Genomic DNA, 21,127 nt, shown 5'->3' with positions numbered 1-21,127 from the left:
CAGAATAACAACCATCTGCCACTTTTCATGTGAAGTAATGGTCCGGAATTCATAATAGGATGATGAGTGTGGGTCATCATATTGATTAAGATAGCTGGATGACATCATAATAGCTTAGTTGCACAGGCCCCTCATATATGCTCTTTTGGCTAAAAAATGTTGCTAATATAGAACCCTGAATTTCATGAAATATTAAAATATGATACAGTTAAACTCCAATAATGACTTAACGCAGCTACCTGGGCAATTGAGAGATTGTATTTCATTATTTTACGACATTTACCTGTCGATTTCTGGCTTTGTGTACACATGAGTGAGAAAAGCGTGTTGTAGGTTTGTTGAAATTATTCCACCTGCATATTGAGGTCAGGTCTGTGGAGAGATTAAATCATGGAAAACAATGGTTCACTTACTTCAACAGGTCAGTTGCTACAAGCTAGTTAGCTAAAACACAAGTAGGATAATCATGGGAAATGTTAATCCTCTGTTGGCTTTCCTGGGAATTAAGGAAAAATATGAGAAACACTAGTAAATTTAAAGGAAATATTGTATATTCATTCAGTTATGTTTTATTTCTAGAATTTCCTTGCGAGATAAGGATGAGTTGATGAGAATGTTCATACCAGTATTCAACTCAAGATCACGTTTTCACACAGGTATCAGAAAATAAACCCTATTGCACTTGGAACTTAAACATAAATACGCAGCATCTCATTTCAAGGCACCAGGCCTTTCTTTCACTAATATTAGACACTATGTAATATATATAATAGCAATATAGCAATAAACTCATACAAAGTAAAATCTGTGCAACAGTGCACCCTTCATTCATGCTACCAGAATTACTTGACTAAAGCACCAAATGTCGATGAATCAGCTAGTGAAAGTAGAATAGAAATTCACTGTTTCCTCTCATTTAAGTAACATTTGATAAAATAGGAACAAGTGGACTTGAGAACCACAGACAGGGTGGACAAGTCGGAAAGTATTAAGGACGGTTGGTTTTGATCTAGTCGTAGGATTTGTTAAAAAAATGTAGCATAACACGAACTGACAAAAGCAACATTTTAAGTTAAGTTGGTGTATCCATAATTAATTAATTTATTTGTCTCTTTTTCCACTACTTTTAAGTTCAGTATCCATTTGCTACTCCTAGTCACTTCAATGCAAATGTATATGAATGCAGCAAGTAGCACTCAACATTAAACTCAACTACAAACTGCACTTGTATACACACACACTCTCTCACACACACACTCTTCCCTTGAGATTTGTCCATTATTCTGCATGGCCTCCACCATACCCCTCCCTCTGTCACTCTTGTTCCAACACCCACCCCCCTCCCTCACCCTCTTAGTGGTTGCTATGGCCCTGCCTCAGCTACTCTGGTATCCAGGATACGGTGACGCATTGTGCTTCCTTATTGGCTGCCAGCTATGCAAGGGTGGGCACACAAAAAAGGAAGGGAAGGAAGGGGAAAAAAAAAGAAAAGGGTAATTCTGGTAGTCATATGGATGGCTGAGGCAGCGCAGCTCCAGGCAGAGCACTGAGCACCATTTTAGCAGAAGCTCTTAACAGATAGAAAAGGTGGGCAGGGACGGAGGGATAAGAGAGGAAGAAAACAAGCTAGAGAGGGAACAAATGGCTGTTTGGCTTGCAAAAACGAAACAACTGAACGTATGTAGGCTACTGTGAGAGAAGAACAAGCCACAATACAAGGAAAGAGAGAAGGATATAAAGAAGAGCAAGGAAAAGACATGGAGGCATGAACATGAACTGGAGAGATGCAGCATCCCTTCGTCTGTCTTTTATTCTGACATCCTGACCGAGGGAGAGACAAGAGGAACCAAAAGGCGAAGACTAAACTGGTGGAAGAAGAAAGAGGGGAGGTGCCTATTCCTCAAGGAGGAGAAAGGGAGTAAAAGGGGGGGATGCTCAGCACGTAATACACAAATAGCTTTCTAGAGCACAGATTCACACACGTTGACACAGATAGGCACCCAGCCTCCACTGGCAGGCCGGGGCAACGCTGGGTATCAGCAAAGTGGCAGGAGAAGCAGAGGAGGCGACCGCCAGAGCCGAGCGGAGGAGGGGAGCAGCAACAGTGGACAGTGACAGAGATAGCCCGGGAGGACAAGGTGACGCGGTGTGGTGTGGAGGCTCGACGCTGAGGGAAAGGCGACAGGGGAGGGGCGGTGGTGCTGAGGAGGAGGAAGAGGAGGTCAGGGGACTGATGGCTCGTGGCAGCGGCTCAGGGAAGTGGAGCAGGCAGCGAATGGGATTCTTCAGCACCATGCTGCGCTGCAACCTCCCCCCAGAGACTCAGAAGGTTGTGGTGTTCCTCATTATGATGCTGCTCATCATCATCAATGTGGTGCTCATGTTCCTGCTGGCCTTCCAGTAGGGCACGAACACACAGACCACCACTCTTTCAGACGAACACACTCACACACACACACACACACACACACACACACGCACACACATACTTCTACGTGGAGGAAAAGACAGGCTAAACTGAAACGCAGAGGCACCAAGGAGCACAGGAGGACTGCCGTGTTGATGAGGGGGACTGCTGGGATTTATGGGTGTCCTACATGGGAGCAGAACACAGGTACAACCAGCAAGAGAGGGAAGATCATTTAGTGTGAGAATAGATTATGTGTGTACATTTATGTCATCAGGAGCATGAAATTTGTTTGTATAAGAGGCATGTAGAGGGTGGTGATTTTCTCTCATATCTCTAGTTATAATTGTGCTTTGTCTAGGCTTTGAGATGATTTCTTTATGTTTTTAATCTCCACCCCAATACAATAGAGGTAATGAAAAACTCATTATAGATAAGACTTATGCTATTCTGTAATTGACAAATTCCATAAAATAATCCAAACTAGCAATGTGTTAGTCTGACTCTCCCTACCCTGTCTGTGGCTGTTAGCTCCAAGCCCATTAGTTCCTATGAAATGAACCTTTAAAACATCTCACTAATATATAGTTTCCAAAAGTTACACTAATTTCTCTAAAACAACTGACAACTTACCACAGAATTGGAATTTGTTGACTAAAAAAAAAATGGCAACATCCAACAGTGTCCAATGTTATCATGGATAAGCGACAGAAGACGCTGTTTTCATATGGCGTATTTCTTTGGTATTAAATAGTTTAAGAAGATGTTCCTTTTTTTCCAGGTTTGGACGAAACCAATCGTTACAAAGCCACAGAAGTATAACTGAGTACTTTTAGGTGATGTAACACACTATGCAGTGACCCTGTTACTCCTCAGCTCTTAGATAACCATGGCTGATTGTGTCCTGAACATACAACTTGGCAATTTCTACAGAACTGAATAGACAAGGTTCATGTGTGTGCTGATCTGCCCATCTATTATTGATTTGGTGCCATATATTATAATATACAATGTATTATAATAACATATCAGTCTGTTAATCTGTTAATGATGTAATTAGTACCTAGACAGCTGATAATTTCTGTTGTTTTGTAAACACTGATAGAAGCTAGTGGTTACACTGCTGTGCACTAGCACTTGAACGTTGGCTGCTGTTGCCATATTGTGAATTAGCCTGTTGTATAGCAGCTTGCCCAGGTAAACAGAGCTGACATCTCAGGATTCAGTATTTGAAGTGAGCCACTAGGACTAAAGCAAAACAGTTTCCTGTCACAGTGGAAATAGAGATAAGGGTATTAAAAGAGTGTGAGTGTTAAATAAATTTCACATAAACAATATATTTCTTGTTATATAATTCTGTGCTGTTGCAACCTAGCACAACCAAAAATGCTTCCATGTGTAAAAAAAAAAAAAAAAAAAGACAAAACTTTTTATACATCACATAAATAATGAAAAGAAAATTGTTTCATAGTCATTGTGAACTGCCAGCTTGTCTGCAGCACTGACGATGTATCACTGAGCAAAATGACACTATTAGGTTTCAGCAACACTAGATTTAAAGTGCATTGTAAAGCAGCAAAGTAGGATTTGGAAGACATCATAGTAACCCCCCAGCTGTTTACTTACCAACTAGCATTTATTGCTTTTTGTACTAAAGCAATTACCTAAATAGCAGATTTTATTTCATCTTGTATTTTTATCTCCATCAGGAGATAAAAAAAAGCCTCCATCATGATGACTTTCAAAAATTTGTTTACTTGTTATGTTTTCTATTAGTATTGAACACTTTGTCATGTTGCAATTTGAATTTTAAATCAGTATTCAAATGCTGTGCAGCTTTTTTCTGCATGTCTTTTTGTTCAGTTTAAACCAAAATGTAGATAAACATTAGACGACTGTACTATCAGCATTATACTATTCGTAGATAACATAGTATTGTTTCCATGTGATTCAAACATTTCCAACTCCAGCTCAGATCATGCTAAAGTAATAATTTATCAAGAATAGAGAGAAATTTTATCTAATCAAATATTCTGCTTCAGTCTAAACTCCTTGGCACTTGGATTTTCAAAAACAACATTTTTACTGTGGTCAAAATTGTTTGCTCACCTACTTGTCTTAAACACGACACAAAATGATGCATGAACCTTATTGGCTAGGCAGTCTAGTAGCAATCCACCAGCACCATAATTTACAGAATTCTTCATCTTGATAGACCACCCAGTGTCCTCTTTTTCCTGTAATATAAACTAAAACTGTACAACTTACAGGTGACAGAGGTGTATATTGTTCTAAATGAATTTGCCAAGATTTTTTTTTTTATATATAACACAGATTTTATGTATATATACACTGTAAAGCTGAGCTAGTCATCTTTCCCCTCTCTTATTTTTCATACCTGTCATGCTGCTCCACCTGTTCAGTGTAGTAATGCCACTTGAGATTGTATTCCTGAGAACAGCAGCTTTCTTCTAAAACAGGAAGCAGTCTTAACTTAAAATCCACAATAAAGAATCTACTATCCTAAATAGGCTATATTATGCTTATTTTTAGGTTCATACTTTTATTTGTGGGTTCTGCTCTAGTATGTTTCAAAAAACACACTATTTTTCACAAACTAGTCTTGCAGACTAATTCGCTCTTTGTTAGAAATGCTTCATTTTAGCTCCTGTCTCTTTAAGGCCACCTCCCAGTCTGATCTGATTGTCGAAGTGCTAAAAGCGAAGGCAACCGGATATCTTTTAGGTTGTTGAAGACCTTTCACCTCTCGTCCAAAAGCCTTCTTCAGTTCTAAGACTGATGGGGAGTCCCAGGTATTTAACCTCTAGTGAGGATATCACCTTGAGGGTGGTCCTGAGCGTTGTTGACCACCTTCATGCCATCATGTCAGTCATTATGGACACATGAGCCAAGGTGCAACTCATCAATCATCATGTGACATGATGGAGTTGGATGATGGTTAAATACCTGGGACTCCCCATCAGTCTCAGAACATCTTCAACAGTGTTGTATAATTAATGACAGTTAATAATCACCTTTAATTTAACCGTTTCTCTAAATGCTCAAACCCAGTGTATTGGCAATCTGATAAAACTAACTTGGTCATTCTCTGAGTTTAACATTAGGCAGCAGATGGTGGCATCAGAATCTGGATGGCCAAGAGAGATTAAGAGGGCTGTCAAAGACTTTGAGGGGGGTGGACAGTCAACACATGTCAGTTACTATCCTGCGGGTGAGCATCTCTGAGTTGGGAGCTGTCTTATATGTCTTTGACTTCGAGAGACAATTGAAGATAGAGGGTCAATGAAAATTACTCACCTCTGTAATAGTTTTCACTGTATAATATTCTAGCTCTCAATAAATTACATTTTGAAAATTGATTACATTAAATATAGTGCAATGAACCAGTTCAAGTTCTGTAATTTTTAAAATAAATTTGAATTATTCTATAAGTATTACTTTAACAGCAGCGAGAAGTAGCTTACAACAGGCTTCAGAGTCTTTACTGGCCCACTGTGGTTGATTTATTTTCATGAATAAAACGTTTCAAAAACTCGGTGCCTCATTACGTTGATGATGTGGTCGATCCAGAATCCTTTATTTGACAGAGCAGATGTTGCATTTAGTGATTCTGTTGCTTTGGCCTTGAGTGAATTTTGTTGGCCGTGTCGAGTGAGACCATTCCATGCTGATTTGCATTTCCATTGCCATTTCAGTCACTAGTTTGAGTTGCGTGTGAGGTGGGACCTTCTCTAGAGTTTTCAGCTACACCTTGTGGTCTGTGGCCAATCCACAATGACCCCGCTTCAGGGAACTTTTATTGAGATCACTGTTCAGCATTGCTATTTTAGCTGCTTCTTCAATGTAGGGAGGAAAGAAGACTATAACTGGAAGCAGCCACAGTAGGATTTTAAAATAGGAGCTGCAATATGTCATCAAAGACACACCTTCAAACAGGTAGCCTGTTGCAATGGAGACTCCAAACCTTACCATGCTGGACTAATCCGCCAAGCCAAACCAAGGTCAGCCAACTCAGCATGTGTATGGGAAAGCCCCACCACACAGACATACGCGCCACCAAACAGGCTTTTGTATAATTACAATTTAGCTGAACTAGCGACGCTAGCTATAGGAACTTGGAAACTATACTCTATTCAAACTTATTTTGTTGTTTGTTTGTCACATATTTTGGTGTTTAAATGCCTAACAGGCAGAAAATGTTTTGGAATTGGTGGACTGCTTTTGCCACTTACGGTCTCAAATTATCTTCTGACAACATTATGAAAAGGATCCTTACAGAGAACCTTTTCTTAAAGACTAAGGTTGTTTTGTTTAATCAGAAACAGCTGTCATATTGTTTGCCTGAAAGCCACCGAACTCCATTTATACAGCCAATAATTTTACTTTGCAGATCATCAGGAAACACATTCAGCTCATTCAAACGTGACAGAAAGAAAGAAAGAAAAAGAAAAGAAAACTTCACTGTACTCATCTTGGTTAGTCTTTCCACAGGTCTGTGAGTCTGCGAGATAGACACAGTTTGTTGAATGTTAAATGTGAAATAATGCGGATTTATATGCTTTGTAGCCTTGGTATAAAATAAATAAATGATAATAAATGCTTATCTTAAAATCATAATCCCAAGTGGGGAAAAAAATAATTAAAATAATGACCTTCAGAATATGATAGGCCAGTAATATCTCAGACTGTGTCTCTGTGACTTTGTTCTGGAATCTCCTTGTATTAAATTCACTTGAAGTAGCTTTAAAAGTGGATGAAAATGTATCGCTTTGTCTGTTCTGTTCTTCATGTTCTTTTACCTTTATTGACCCTTGCTTCCCGTCTCTCTAACACATATTGGCCGATCATAGCATAGTATCAGTATCAGGATCTATAGCTGTGCTCCGTAGACTCTCATGCAATCGTTTCAGATTTTCTGCATTTTCAGAGTGGTTTTGTGGGTTGTGGAAATGATCAATGGATATAAAATTTTAGTACTGCAATGTAATTCTTGTGGGCAACTTTGACCAAAAATGGGGATTTTTTTTGCCATTGACAAGCTCGCCTTGTTACACTGTGTCTGATAACATTATGGAAATGACGCCTCAGAGATAGATTGTTGAAAAGTAATGCTATGTTGCTATTGCAAAATACACCAAATTTCATTGAATATATATATAAAAAAATGCATGTCATGCATGTTTTACAGACATTCAAACTCAAAAGAAACAAATGAAGCTCACCAAATCCACATAAACCCTTAATTCACACAGGTGGATCTTGTAAATAAAATAAAATATTGGGAGAGGAATGAGAGGAAGGATGGTTATCAGAGATGCAGTGGGGGCAGACAATGTACAGAGCCGGAACATGTTCACAACTGAGTGAAAACTGTACAACTGTAGATGAAAGGTTTATTTCAACCAAACCAGAGTAGGTGATTATTAGTAAGAATAACAAAGACAATAGTTCAAATCAGTTTGATATTCAGGATATATCCTTGAGAACAAATGCATATTGTAGACCCTCCTGTCTGCTTCTGTCTGAAACTGCTTTTTCATTTTTTTCCAAAAATTACATAATATTAATTTAGAGAGCGCAGTTAGTGTCAGTGTGGGCCCAACACTTTGACAGAGTAGCAACAGCTAACAACAAAGGGGTGGGGCTTAGTTAAGGGTCAATTGAAAAACTTGGCACACCTGGTTATACATTTGTCAGTTGTTTATTTAAAGGAGATTTTTGAGACAGATTGTTTTCACTTTGTGACATAGAATGAATTTAATTCAGTACAGATCATTTTAGTTTCAGCTATTATTTAGGTCTCACTTACACTGTATGGACAAAAGTACTGGGACACTTGACCATTATACCAACAGGGACTTCAATAGCATTACATTCTAAATACATAGACAGCTTCGCTGCTTTAATGGCTTCCACTCTTCTGAGAAGCCTTTCCACAAGAGTGTTTCTGTGGGAATTTTTGCCCATCCGTGCGGTAGAGCATTTGTGATGTCGGGCACTGATGTTGGATGAAAAGGCCTGGCTCGCAATCTCCATTGCGGTTCATCCCAAAGATGTTCAGTGGAGTTGAGATCAGGGCCAGTTAAGTTCTTCCACGCCAGACTCATCCAGCGATGTCTTGCACTGGGGCACAGTCATGTTGGAGTAAAAAAGGGCCTTTCCCACAAAGTTGGAAGCATTGCATTGATAAAACATTGAGATTTCCCTTCACTGGAAGCAAGGGGCCCAGCCCAACCCCTGAAACACTGCCCCATTATAATACTTTTGTCTGTATTATGGTGTTTGTATGTAAATGTGCTCAGTAAAACCTAATATCTGAGCCTCACGCCACCACAGATTCCGAAAAACATCTCTTCATGCCACTCTTATATCCTTATATTAGGGAAGGTTGATGGGCTTGCTTTTGTCTGTGTGTGTTATCATTCTCTATTGCCATAGTGACCTTTAGACCAGCATTGTGATGTTTGGCCTGTTCTGAAAAAGCAGAATGTAGCTGTTTACTATCATAACATTTAATAAGAGGATATTGTGGTGTCATGTACTCAAAAAGGAATCTGGCGAGAAAGGCAGCAGAGGGGCAAGGTGGTGTGGGTGTGTTGCTTAGCAACAACCACATCGTCTGTTTTCCTCATCGGCAAGACAAATCAGTCGAGCTAAGAAAATAACTATGTGACTATGTCTTTAACAATACCAGTGATGTATTGTGAAATGCTACCCCTGGAAGAAAGGAGTCTGCAGAGAGGAGGGATTGTGGGCTGAAGTGGTCCAGTAGGATTTGTGTTGCCACTGCAGGAATTAGAGGTTGAGCAGCATAATGGATGGCCTCTGTGGAGCCTGGGGCCATGTTGACGCAGTAACACTGGTGGCGTGTTTGAGGCAGTGTGAAATATGACCCCTGCAGTGCCTTCATCAATAACATTTGCTCCATCTCTTTCTGGTATCACTTTGTTTCTGCCCCTTCTTCCTCTGTCTCACACTTCCCCTTTCCTCTGCTGTAGTCTACCTCCAGCTTGGCTCTTCATTGATTTCTCATGGTGCACTCAGACTTCAGCAGCAGTTAATGTCTGCTGACGACTGCCCTATGTGTATATCAAAGCTGAATGATAACTTTGGAAGGCATATACAATAGGAGGTTACAGTGCCACAGAGTGACCTGTGTGTGCTGAATCATGGGCCTACCTTTAACGTCATGATATCAAAACAGACTACAAGAAGCACACCATAATTTTGTCTCAAATCTATATTTGATAAGTGTTCTATCTGTCATTTATAGCAGTTAGTTGGCTGACAGATATTAGCAACACAAATGCTTCTATCCTGACCCGATAGTCTGAAGAACCAACACTGTCTACTGTCAGCATCTGCCCATGTTGTTCTTCTATGTAGTGCTATTATAACTAATTTAAACAACATATCAGCTAAAAATCAAATACATACAGTACATAGTCTTCAGCATTCCAATGAAAACAACCTGTCATGTCTGTCCTTTGTAATTTATGATGTTTATTGCATGTATGTTTCTCTCTCTCTCTCTCTCTCTCTCTCTCTCTCTCTCTCTCTCTCTTTCATCCTCTCTGTCCTGTCTACCTCTTCTTCCCCCCCTTCACCCAGCCGACTATCAGCAGGATAGTTGTCCCTTGTGAGTCGGGTCCTGCTCAAGGTTTCTTCCTGTTAAAAGGGAGTTTTTCCTTGCCACTGTCTGCTTGCTCAGGGGTTCAGGCTCTGGGTCTCTGTAAAGCATCTAGAGACAATTTTGATTGTATAAGGTGCTATTTAAATAAATTGAAATTGAACTGAATTAAATTTTCCGTTATTTTAGCGTCTAGTAGTTGTCCATCATAAAAGTGATACTTTTACAACCATGACAGTACAGCAGAGTTTGTGGTAAGAACTTACAACAATGTTGTACCACGTGATAAAACGAGAAATATGTCCCATCTGTGATGCTTCCTCTGCAGCTGATCAGTGATGGCAGCGTGGTGTATGCCGAGGCCCTCTGGGACCATGTTACCATGGATGACCAGGAGCTGGGCTTCAAGGCTGGTGATGTCATTGAAGTAGTAGATGCCACTAACAAAGAGTGGTGGTGGGGTCGCATCATGGACAGCGAGGGCTGGTTCCCTGCCAGCTTTGTACGGGTGAGACAAACTCTTTCCAGACTGCTGGAAGACAGAAATCACTGACCATACAGCTTTTAATTACACTTTAATGACTGCGGCGACTGCAATACTGCAATACTATGCCACCTTCATTGATCAATATTTCTGTAATCCATCCATCCATTTTTTATGCCACTTTATCCGTGCAGGGTTATTTCTGTAATTTATTTATTTATTTCTTTATTTTTGTGGATCTTTTTTGAGACGTGGTTCACAAAGGATCTACAAGAAAGAAAGAAACTTGATAGAAATATCTTGGCTGCATGTAGGTTTACAAATGTTTCTTTCCTTGTTCATCTCATTAAATCACTTGCACAACTGTAAACCTGAAGCTATAACAAAACTGAAACTACAATTCACATTCATCTGCGGATGTACAGAGTTAAGTGTTTGGGAAAATCTAAATTCTTCCTGGGGTTTAAGCTACCTCTGTCATTTTTAGCTGCGTGTGAACCAGGACGAACCCATGGAGGATTATCTGGCACATCTGGAGGAGGCTCAGGCTGGAGAGGAGGACCGGGCAGGTCTGGGCTTGTTGCTAGGACCTGGTTTACCCTGTAAAGAGCAGATGAGGACCAATGTTATCAATGAAATCATGACCACAGAGAGGGATTACATCAAGCACCTGAAAGACATCTGTGAGGTCTGGATTAGATTTTATGAAAACATAATGGAAAACATGTCATTTGTAGTCATGTTTACACACTGCTATCCGCCATACCCATGAAAAACACTCTTTACAGATTGAGTGTCAGGGCTCAAAGATATTTCTTGCCAATAGTATAACCACTGTTCTAAATACTTCCACTAAATGCCATATTAACTATTAGCTCACTGGTGAAAGTAACCTAACCATGCATTTTAGTTTTAGTTTAGTTTATTTGATGTTAGGGGGAAACAGAGGACCTCAAGCTACACATTCTTCAAGAAATATCAAGGATAACATTACATTTCAATAATGAGAATAGCAGATGGATACTTGTTTTCATATATTAAACAACAACCAAAAAAACAAAATGATTAAATACTTCCATACAGCTCATCTGCTGTAATCCAAGTGTTCAGATGCCCCGGAGATCCCAAACTGATTGGAGAATCTTCACAGTAACCTCTTAGCTAAAAGTGTTAGAGCACATTTTTGGGAGATTTTTGTCATTTGTTTTTTTAATGTTTAAGTCCCCAGTTGCTTCAGTTGTTTAGGAGATTGACCCAATGCTGTTATGCTGTGAAGGTCCAGTTTGTGAACAAAAAAGCTAACCTGACTTTCCATTAACATAGAGGAGTTGACCAGCTGCTCTAGGTTTTAAACTGACACATTAAAATGGATGATGTTATAAACACAGTCTCATTTTTGCCTTTGGTAAGTTGTAATGGATGGCAGTCTGAGGCAATGTACTACCATGTGGTGAGAACACCTAATTGTGCACTGCCACTCATATTTATAATCTCTTTGAGCCAGAATCATAACTGGACTTATTACCAGTGGATCAAGAAGTTTATATTCTCCAAAATCATGATGCATGTGTGTTACTATATATGCAATATGTGTGGTAGCTGTTCAAATGCAATTATCTGTGTCACTCAGGGTTACATCAAACAGTGCCGCAAGAGGACAGACATGTTCACTGAAGAGCAGCTCCGTACCATCTTTGGCAATATCGAAGATATCTACCGATTCCAGAGGAAGTTCTTGAAATGTCTCGAAAAGAAGTTCAACAAGGAGCGGCCACACCTCAGTGAGATAGGCTGCTGCTTCCTCGAACATGTAAGCTGAGTCACTAAAGACAATAAAAACTTTGCGTAGAACCTGCAGAAAAGCTTATGAAAATCTGAGGTAATATTTCAAAATGATGAATCAGAGAGGTGTTGGCACAGGAATGTTACTTTACAACCCTTTCTCTTGCTGTCTTCTGTGTGTAGCAAACAGATTTCCAGATCTATTCAGAGTATTGCAACAACCATCCCAATGCCTGCATCCAGCTCTCAAAGCTCATGAAGGCCAACAAATACGTGTTCTTCTTTGAGGCTTGCCGACTGCTCCAGAAGATGATCGACATTTCCTTGGATGGCTTTCTGCTCACCCCGGTTCAGAAGATCTGCAAGTACCCACTGCAGTTGGCAGAGCTGCTCAAGTACACCAATCCACAGCACAGGTGATTGGAAGCTCTCCATATGTTACACAGAAAGCATTTCATGAGATCCACTGGTGCATTCATAGTTAAAAAAAAAAGGAAAGCAAGAAAGGAAACTTTGAATGAATTTTAGATTTTCTTGCTGTGGTGCAGTGGTTAGCACTCTCGCCTCATAGCAAGAGGGTCCCAGGTTTGAATCCCGGTCTGGGCAATAGATAATTGCTTGGGGACTATTTTTAACTGTAGATCAGTACATAATTGGTGAAAATGAACTGCAGCAGGACAATGTATATGGGATTGAGCCAACATAAACTGTTCATGTTCTGTTTTTGGAGCTCTATTGCACTGAGGAATATCATATAACAGACTTTGTATAGAAACATATGAATGGTTGGTAGATAGATTAATTATTGGTTTTGGTGTTCTTATGGAATTTCTTGACATTAAGAAAAATCATCATCAACGTCACCATACTTTGAGCTTTGCCAACATGGACTGCATGTCACTATTTTATCTTTAGGGACTACAAAGACGTGGAAGCAGCCTTGACTGCCATGAAGAACGTGGCCAGGCTGATCAATGAGAGGAAACGTCGCCTCGAGAACATTGATAAGATTGCTCAGTGGCAGAGCTCAATTGAGGACTGGGAGGTAGTGCAACAAACATCTTTGTTCCGAAATGATCTCTTATTTCATGCTGTTCAGTGCAACTGCAACAGGGCTGGGTAGCAACAACTGTGTGTGTGTGTGTGTGTGTGTGTGTGTGTGTGTGTGTGTGTGTGTGTGTGTGTGTGTGTGTGTGTTTCGATCCATCCAGGGTGAAGACATCCTCAGCAGGAGCTCTGATCTCATCTTTTCAGGGGAGTTGACCAAGCTGTCGCAGCCTCAGGCCAAGAGTCACCAGAGAATGTTTTTCCTTTTTGATCATCAGATGGTGTACTGCAAAAAGGTGCCTCAGCATTTTACACAGTAGTTTCATGCTGATCCTAAAATGGTGGAAAAAGCGAACTTGTAGTATTTCTAACTGTGGATGGTGAGTTGATTTTAGTGACAGTCTTTCTCAGCTTGTGGCTGTTTTGGTTTCATTACAGTACATTGTGATGAGAGAAAACAATGGAAAAATAAAGTCTGAATTGAAAACAAGCAAAATAATAAAACAACCTGCTTTGTGGCGCACATGTAGAGCGCAAATAAAAAAGAAATTAAATGAAAAATATGTCATATGAAGTCAAAAGGCCTCTGGTGTTTACTCAACAAACCAAACCAAAACACTGAGAAGAACCTTTCATACTGTGCAACATGATCCAAATATGTATATATATATTTATATAGTATATTATTTGATGCTTTATGGTGCTTATACATCATACTTACCTGGCAGAGGAGATACCATGATGAAGAAGGTGGTTCACCCAGGGCGAGGCTCGGCCATTGTGCTGACCCCTGCGAATTCCCCAAATGTGGGAATCTCGACTGCATGATTTCTGGTAGCCGGGGACTGCGTTCGCGCTCTCCCCTGATTTTGGGGGCAGCCGTGGCCTAGAGGTTGGAGAAGCGACTTGTGATCGGAAGGTCGCTGGTTCGATTCCCCCACCGGATGGGCAGGAAAAATTTGAGTGTAATGTCCACACCATTAGCTGACTGATGTGCCCTTGAGCAAGGCAGTCAATTCCCAATATGCTCCCTTGCATGTGTGTGTGTTCCATTCAGTGATGGGTTAAATGCAGAGAAGTAATTTCCCAGTTTGGGATTAATAAAATAAATTAAAAAAAATAAATAAATAAGCCTGAAATTAACAATTTTCATGTCAACATTTGAGCCAAATAGGAGTAAAATAATGGCACTTACCAACATCCAAAGTTCTATCCTAAAATGTTGGAATAGCAGCACTAAAGAGGCATGTGTTGCCATTTTTTTTTTTTTTTTTTTTAAAAAAAGCAATGAAGCATTCTTTAGGCTTTATTAGCTGTGGGCCAAGAAAACTTTCACACTGACACACAATCCTGGTACATTCGATAATGGAATAACCCCGACTTTAGCCTAGAGCTCACTGGCCCTGCTCTGAGGCAGGGTTAACCGAACAGTGCCTTTGATATGCAGCTAAAGTACGCAAGAGTAGTCACACATCATTCTAGAATGTAAACATTAGTTACATGTTCTAATGGACATTTAGCCCAGGGTTACTGGAAGTGCAGTGTGAATTGTAGAGTCTCAGGATTAGATTAGCCCTAAGTTAACAATGTGTGTGTGAAAAGGGGGAAAAGTTATCCCAGGAACAGCGGGGTTAAGGATAGCCCTGGGTTAAGAATATGTGAAAAGCCCTTTAGGCTGCTTAGTAATTCATACATTTGGACGTATCATTATATGTAGCAAGATGCCCAAAGACCTTTGGTGAATTAGTGGTCTGCACCTCGCTGTGTTAATTGCTAAAGAAATTAATACTCAGTTGTTAGCTTAATCAGTTTCCTGCGTGTTAGTGTGTTAGCTAGTTGATATTGTTGATTGACTTGTTTTTGCAGCACCGGTTGGCAGTCAGGTGTTTAACATAAGAATAAGGGAGCCACCTCATTCAGCTGTCAGTTGGAGCTTCTATGCCTTCAGCTTATCATGTCTGTTAATAAACAGATAAATACAATGGATGGACACTAACCAGGGCGGAACGTTGGGGCAGTGGTTTGTTGCCTCACAGCAAGAGGGTTCCGGCTTAGCTTCTAAGGTGGTTCCCTTCTGTATGCAGTTTGCATGTTCTCTCTGTGCCTGGATGGGTTTTCCAGTACTCTGGCTTCCTCCCACAGTCCCCAAAACATGCACATTAGGTGAATTGGTGTCTCTGCATTGGCCCTAGTTGTGAATGTGTGTAGTTTTTTGTCTTTGTGTGTTGGCCCTGTGATTGACTGCCGACCAGTCCAGGGTGTACCCCATCTTTTGCCTATCCCAGGTGCACGTTGTCAGATGGGATAGGCACCACCACCCTGCAACCCTGCACAAATAAAGCAGTATAGAAAATGGATGGATGGAGGGAACACCATCCAGGGGAACAACATCTGCTGTATATCTTCTAATCAATGTAAATTAAAAAATGCACTAATTGAAATGCGCTAAAATTATCTGAGGACAAAGATTTTTTTTCTGGTTGTTCATACTTCCATGAAATAAACAGCTCTGTTGGTTCTTGTTGTTTCTGATGAATAGTGGAGTATTCTTCTAAAGGATTCTTGACTGAATCTGCCATTGTTAAAACTGCAGGACCTCCTGCGCCGTGACATGCTATACTACAAGGGCCGGATGGATATGGACCACATGGAAGTGATAGATGTGGACGATGGCAAGGAGAAAGACTTCAACATCAGCGTGAAGAATGCCTTGAAGCTGCGGTCACTGGCTGGTGATGAGGTCCACCTCCTCTGTGCCAAGAAACCTGAGCATAAACAGCGCTGGCTCAGAGCCTTCGCTGATGAGAGGATTCAGGTCCAGCATGACCGTGAGACAGGTCAGATACATGCACACTTCAGCACTATTATTAAAGATTGATCTGTTAGGTAACCAGAAAACAAGATTGTGGGGATGAAAGTAGTGATCTTCTTGTTAGCTCACATTGTCTTCATAGCCTGTTCACCGAGCATCTTTCTCTGGACCACAGAGCTGTTTCCATAAACGATCATATGAAGTACAATTTTTTAATTTTTTTGTTATTCCACACAGGTAACATTCACAACATCATTTATATATTTTATATGTGTTTTCCTCCAACAATCGGCACATTTTAATTATATACAAGAGCGAGTGAGTGCTATACAAGAATTAAGAAAAATCCACATTGGAGATGAAAAAAGAGACTGGGACAAAGAACAAGTGGTCAGCTGTTAAATGGCTTTCCAACATGTCCAGTTCTGTTTGCCATGCGCCTGCAATTGGACACTGAGCTCACTGAGATGAGAAACAGAAGTTTCACAGCCATCTTCTTGTCCTCATGTTCTGGATAGTCTTGGCCTTTTTCAACCAGGAAGGCCATTATGGCATCAAAGCAGTCTTCAAACCACTTCAAAACTTTGCCAAAGCTTAGCCATTTGACTGCTGAATAGAAAGGGATATCCGTTTCCTTGACAGGATTAGAACTCTCAGTGTATCAGAGCAGACTGTGTAACAAAGTTAAAAACCTCCACGACTGGAGCCATTACCTTCTATCTACTACATTCCACGCCCTTTGCCATCTTTTGTCAACCCTGCTAATGTCAGTCTCTCACTTTTCAAAATGCTCCACGAAAACACTGTGTGCTGACCTTTTGTTGTTTCAGGTATTGGTTTGGACTGCCAAACATGCAATTTCTATCCATGCTCTCATCTAGCACAACACCAAACACCAAGGTTTCTTTTAAACCAGCTGTCTGCTGCAGACATTTTTTTGTCATTTCTTTGATGGATTGCAACGGTTCTGGCAGCAGGAGAAGATGTTTTATACTTTATTTGATTTTCTCTTTACTTGGTAAGCCATCAAATGAAACCCAAGAGGAAAGCCACTTTAATGCTGTCAATGAATGGGCTTCCACATTTCACAATGCAATGAGCATTATGCCTCAAAGTTTTCTCATGTTTGGAGTCAAAGTGCCCTTTAACACTTGACAAACAACAAGCATGCTCCTTCAGAAACACAAAAACTACTCATCTATCCACGAGGGCTGGAATGCTTGAACTTTTACCTTTACCAAGCCCACTCCGGCAATGTTTTTTTTTTTCCCTACTAACAATTTGTGAAGAAGGCAACAAGGCCTGCCCAGCCAGTTTGGTTCTTATGTGCTTTGAATCACCTACATACACAAATCAGCATGCTGTTTAGTTTCAGTACCACGCAAAGAATGCAGAACACCACACACACGATTCAGGAAATTAACTGACGGTTCCTTTAATACAAAAAATGAGAGCTCTCAAAAATGATACAAAGAAACAAGAGTTAAGCAGTGCACAAGGAAAAAGAGCAACAATCTTCCAAAATATACAAAGCCTGAAGTGTTACCACAAAAAGGTGACCAAACAATGTGGCAAGGATGGAGTGAATAAGCCAGTCTCAGGTGTGCGGGTGCAGAGGCAGGGGGTAGAGGCAGCAGACCGCACCCAGCTCCAGACAGATGAAAACTAGTCAAGAAAGACAAGGACAAACCAACACACAAGGGAGGGGAAACCAGAGGAGAACACAAGGAGAAGACTGGCAGGCTGACACAGGCTGATGATACTTTTTGTCCTTAAGTCTTTAAGTGGCCAAGTTTTCTATTGTATTTCCAACTTTTCCCACTGCTAAAATAACACAGTTTTTTTTTGGTGTTGTTGTTGTTTAAAGAAAGTTTCATTTTGATACTATTTATTTTTCTCTCCTCAGGCTTCTCTCTCACAGAGGTTCAAAAGAAACAGGCCATGTTGAATGCCTGTAAAAGCCATCCAGCTGGGAAACCCAAAGGTATGCACCAAGGCAAATTAATGGAGTGTACTGGATTGTAATTACTGATCTGAACAGTGGGGCCTTAGACACTGCAGTGTTTCAGTGTGTTCAATTCAGTGTCTTTAAATCCTCTGTATTAAGTTTTTGCCAAAGAATATACATAATACCTCTTTGATCTACATATGTTAAAACTGTACATCCACTACATGGAACAATGGAACCATATAGGCACTTCATTCACCTCACATGCTCAAAGTGACAAAAAATGAAAACATTAAAGATTATTGACAGTTTCTTGCTCACAGCAGACACAGACTATTTGATGCTTTTGGTGGCTCAATTCCTCATAACCTCTTGATAAATTCACCGCAACATTCCACAAAACTAATATCATGCAATCATCCAATGCAAACTCACTCTTCTCAAACAAAAATACTCTTTTTTTTTATTTATTTGCATATTTTTACCCACTTCTACTTTGCCTTTTGTTAAATCAGAGTGTAGCTACTGTCAGTGAAACGTGCTGCACGGTTGTTGAACATATCCTCCCGTTTCCTGTTTAATAAGAACCATCTTCAGGAATAATTGGGTTTCATTGACAGCATAGCTTCATGGCAAATGAGAAATAGCACAACGGAAGAAAGAAAAGTAGCAAAAACTGACTGTTGCTGTGGAAATGTGAGGCAGAATAGTACAAGGAATGTTTTTTACTGGCCCTTAATAGCAACCCATCTCTTTTGCAGAATGCTGTATTCTTTATTCATGTTTATTTTAAAAGTTATGATATCCATTACCATGTGCTTTTTGATTTGAAATGAGATGTTAGAAGTAATCATATTTTCTGTTCATCCTTGCAGCTGTGACCAGGCCCTACTATGACTTCCTACTGCGACAGAAACACCCCTCTCTCCCTACCGCTTTGCCCCAGCAGCAGGTCTTCATGCTGGCTGAGCCCAAACGCAAAACCTCCACCTTCTGGCACAACATTGGCAGACTGACGCCCTTCAAAAAATAAAAGGAAAACAGAAATGCTGTGGAGAGAAGCAAGAGAGGAGGAAAAATAAAAGAGCTCTTAGCTCGTGCCTCAATAGACCCTTTTTCATTTTTCCTCGTTTTTCTTTGCTACTTGTAATGTTGTCCTAATTGACATTCTGATTTATTGTATAGATTTGGCTGATGATGAGAAGGAGATTATTTTTTGGAAGCACTTTATAGGTTGGCTAACAATCAGACTTGAGAATGGTCTCCTAGAGACTAAGTCCAACAAGGAGAGTGGCCTCTTGCTTAACTTTCTACACTTTCAATCAAAAGCAGACTGGTACTAATACTACTACTACTACTACTATTACTACTACTACTGTACTGCTGCGAGTGAGTGTGGGACTCTTGACTGTGCTGCCTCTGTGAAGACGTTGGCTGTCTACGAAACTGTGTTGTTTGTCTCCACTGTTTCGCTGTTTTATGATTTGACGCGTTCGGTTCTTATAGTGCCACATGATTTGTTTTTGTACTTGTTTGTTCTGTGTCTGCTTTTGAAAAAAAAAAGGGAAAATTGAGGAGGTTGTTGGGTTAGGTAAAGTTTTCACTACTAATCTCTGTGCAAATATATAATTTCGGGTTCATTTCAGCTAGTTTTTAAGTGTTTTACGACTTCCATCTGCCAAAATTTGGTTCTGTATGTCTACAGTGCATTTGTGGTATTGTGTAAAATTAGGAGCTTTTTATTCAAACAAACAGCAACAGCCCACACACTCCAGAAACACACATTCCTCGAGTCTGTTCCTCGACTCCTCCTTATACCTACCATGTCAGTGAAAGTAAACAACAATGTCTTTTTTCTTTCTTGTACTTATTTTAAGTGCCATTTGAAGTGTGTCATGGGTGATTTACAATGACATGCATGGATGTGATGAAAAAATACTGTGAAAAATATTTTTTTATCTCTGAAGAATCCTGCTATATTTAACCAGATTGAGAAACTGAGGTTTCATTGTGCTACTAGGCTGACGGCATCACACTCTCTTTTGTCTACCTGTACTTCTGATAACCAGTGTCCCTGCTCTGTGATCCTGGTCTACAGTATAATCTCATTTTAGATCAATGCAGCCGAATGATATTGCTCTGTAAGTGCATTCATTGAAATGTACTCTTTTCACCTTTATGTTGAAATGTTTTAGCTTCTGACAATATGGAATTATTAAACATTCCTAAGCTTGACAATTATGGTCATCAGTTGGGATTATTATTTTATTTTTCTATTGAAGTGTTGCACTGCTCAGTAGAAGTGAAAATAATAATCACTTTCATTATCGATGAATCTGCAGATGATTTTCATGATTAATCAGTTAAATGTTAGCTGTGAAAATGCTCTGTACAACTTCCCAGAGCCTAAAATGACATCAGGTTGCTTCTTTTCTCAGTGACTGAATGACTGAAATGATTAATCGATGATCAGTATAGTTGGAAACAGGTTTTTGTTCGATCGACTAATTGGTTGACATCACGAGAAGTTGTGTACATATTATGATGGTGCTTTGTCGGTAGCTCAGCCGCAGGTTTAACGTTAAGGTTCCACCAGCTTCTGTTGGTCTAAAGTGTTTTTTACAGGTTTAAACTCTAAGCTGCAGTTTGAAGGGCTTTTAGCAGACTTTAAACTTATTTTAATGTTGTCATCTATCACATCCATCCATCCATTTTCTATACCGCTTATCCGTCAGGGTCGCGGGGGAGCTGGAGCCTATCCCAGCTGACTACGGGCGAGAGGTGGGGTTCACCCTGGACTGGTCGCCAGTCAATCACAGGGCCAACACACAAAGACAAACAACCACACACTCTCACACTCACACCTAGGGGCAATTTAGAGTAGCCAATTAACCTAATGTGCATGTTTTTGGTATTGTGGGAGGAAGCCGGAGTACCTGGAGAACCCTCTTGCTTTGAGGCGACAGTGCTAACCACTGCACCACCGTGCCGCCCAT

General features: G+C 40.2%; 1 protein-coding gene and 1 pseudogene across 4 annotated transcripts in view; both read left to right on the top strand.

Moving 5' to 3' along the window:
* The window catches only part of arhgef4 (Rho guanine nucleotide exchange factor (GEF) 4), a 120,118-nt gene extending 99,752 nt beyond the window's left edge, over positions 1–20,366 (top strand). For 3 of the 4 annotated variants that reach the window (XM_046370639.1, XM_046370638.1, XM_046370641.1), the window contains 9 exons: positions 10,387–10,566; positions 11,030–11,230; positions 12,173–12,352; positions 12,508–12,740; positions 13,240–13,369; positions 13,536–13,667; positions 15,965–16,208; positions 18,090–18,167; positions 19,007–20,366. In XM_046370639.1, coding sequence (XP_046226595.1) covers positions 10,387–10,566; positions 11,030–11,230; positions 12,173–12,352; positions 12,508–12,740; positions 13,240–13,369; positions 13,536–13,667; positions 15,965–16,208; positions 18,090–18,167; positions 19,007–19,164 — 1,536 coding nt within the window. In that variant the 3' untranslated portion in view covers positions 19,165–20,366. Of the gene's footprint in view, positions 1–1,491; positions 2,615–10,386; positions 10,567–11,029; positions 11,231–12,172; positions 12,353–12,507; positions 12,741–13,239; positions 13,370–13,535; positions 13,668–15,964; positions 16,209–18,089; positions 18,168–19,006 lie in introns of those variants that run through there. The other variant, XM_046370642.1, reaches the window with a different exon arrangement.
* LOC124050029 lies at positions 14,085–14,237 on the top strand (annotated as a pseudogene).
* Positions 20,367–21,127: the final 761 nt, after the last annotated feature.

This window comes from Scatophagus argus, chromosome 18 (genome assembly GCF_020382885.2).
Source record: "Scatophagus argus isolate fScaArg1 chromosome 18, fScaArg1.pri, whole genome shotgun sequence".
Classification (NCBI taxonomy): Eukaryota; Metazoa; Chordata; class Actinopteri; family Scatophagidae; genus Scatophagus; species Scatophagus argus.
This window is presented reverse-complemented; position numbering and strand designations above follow the sequence as displayed.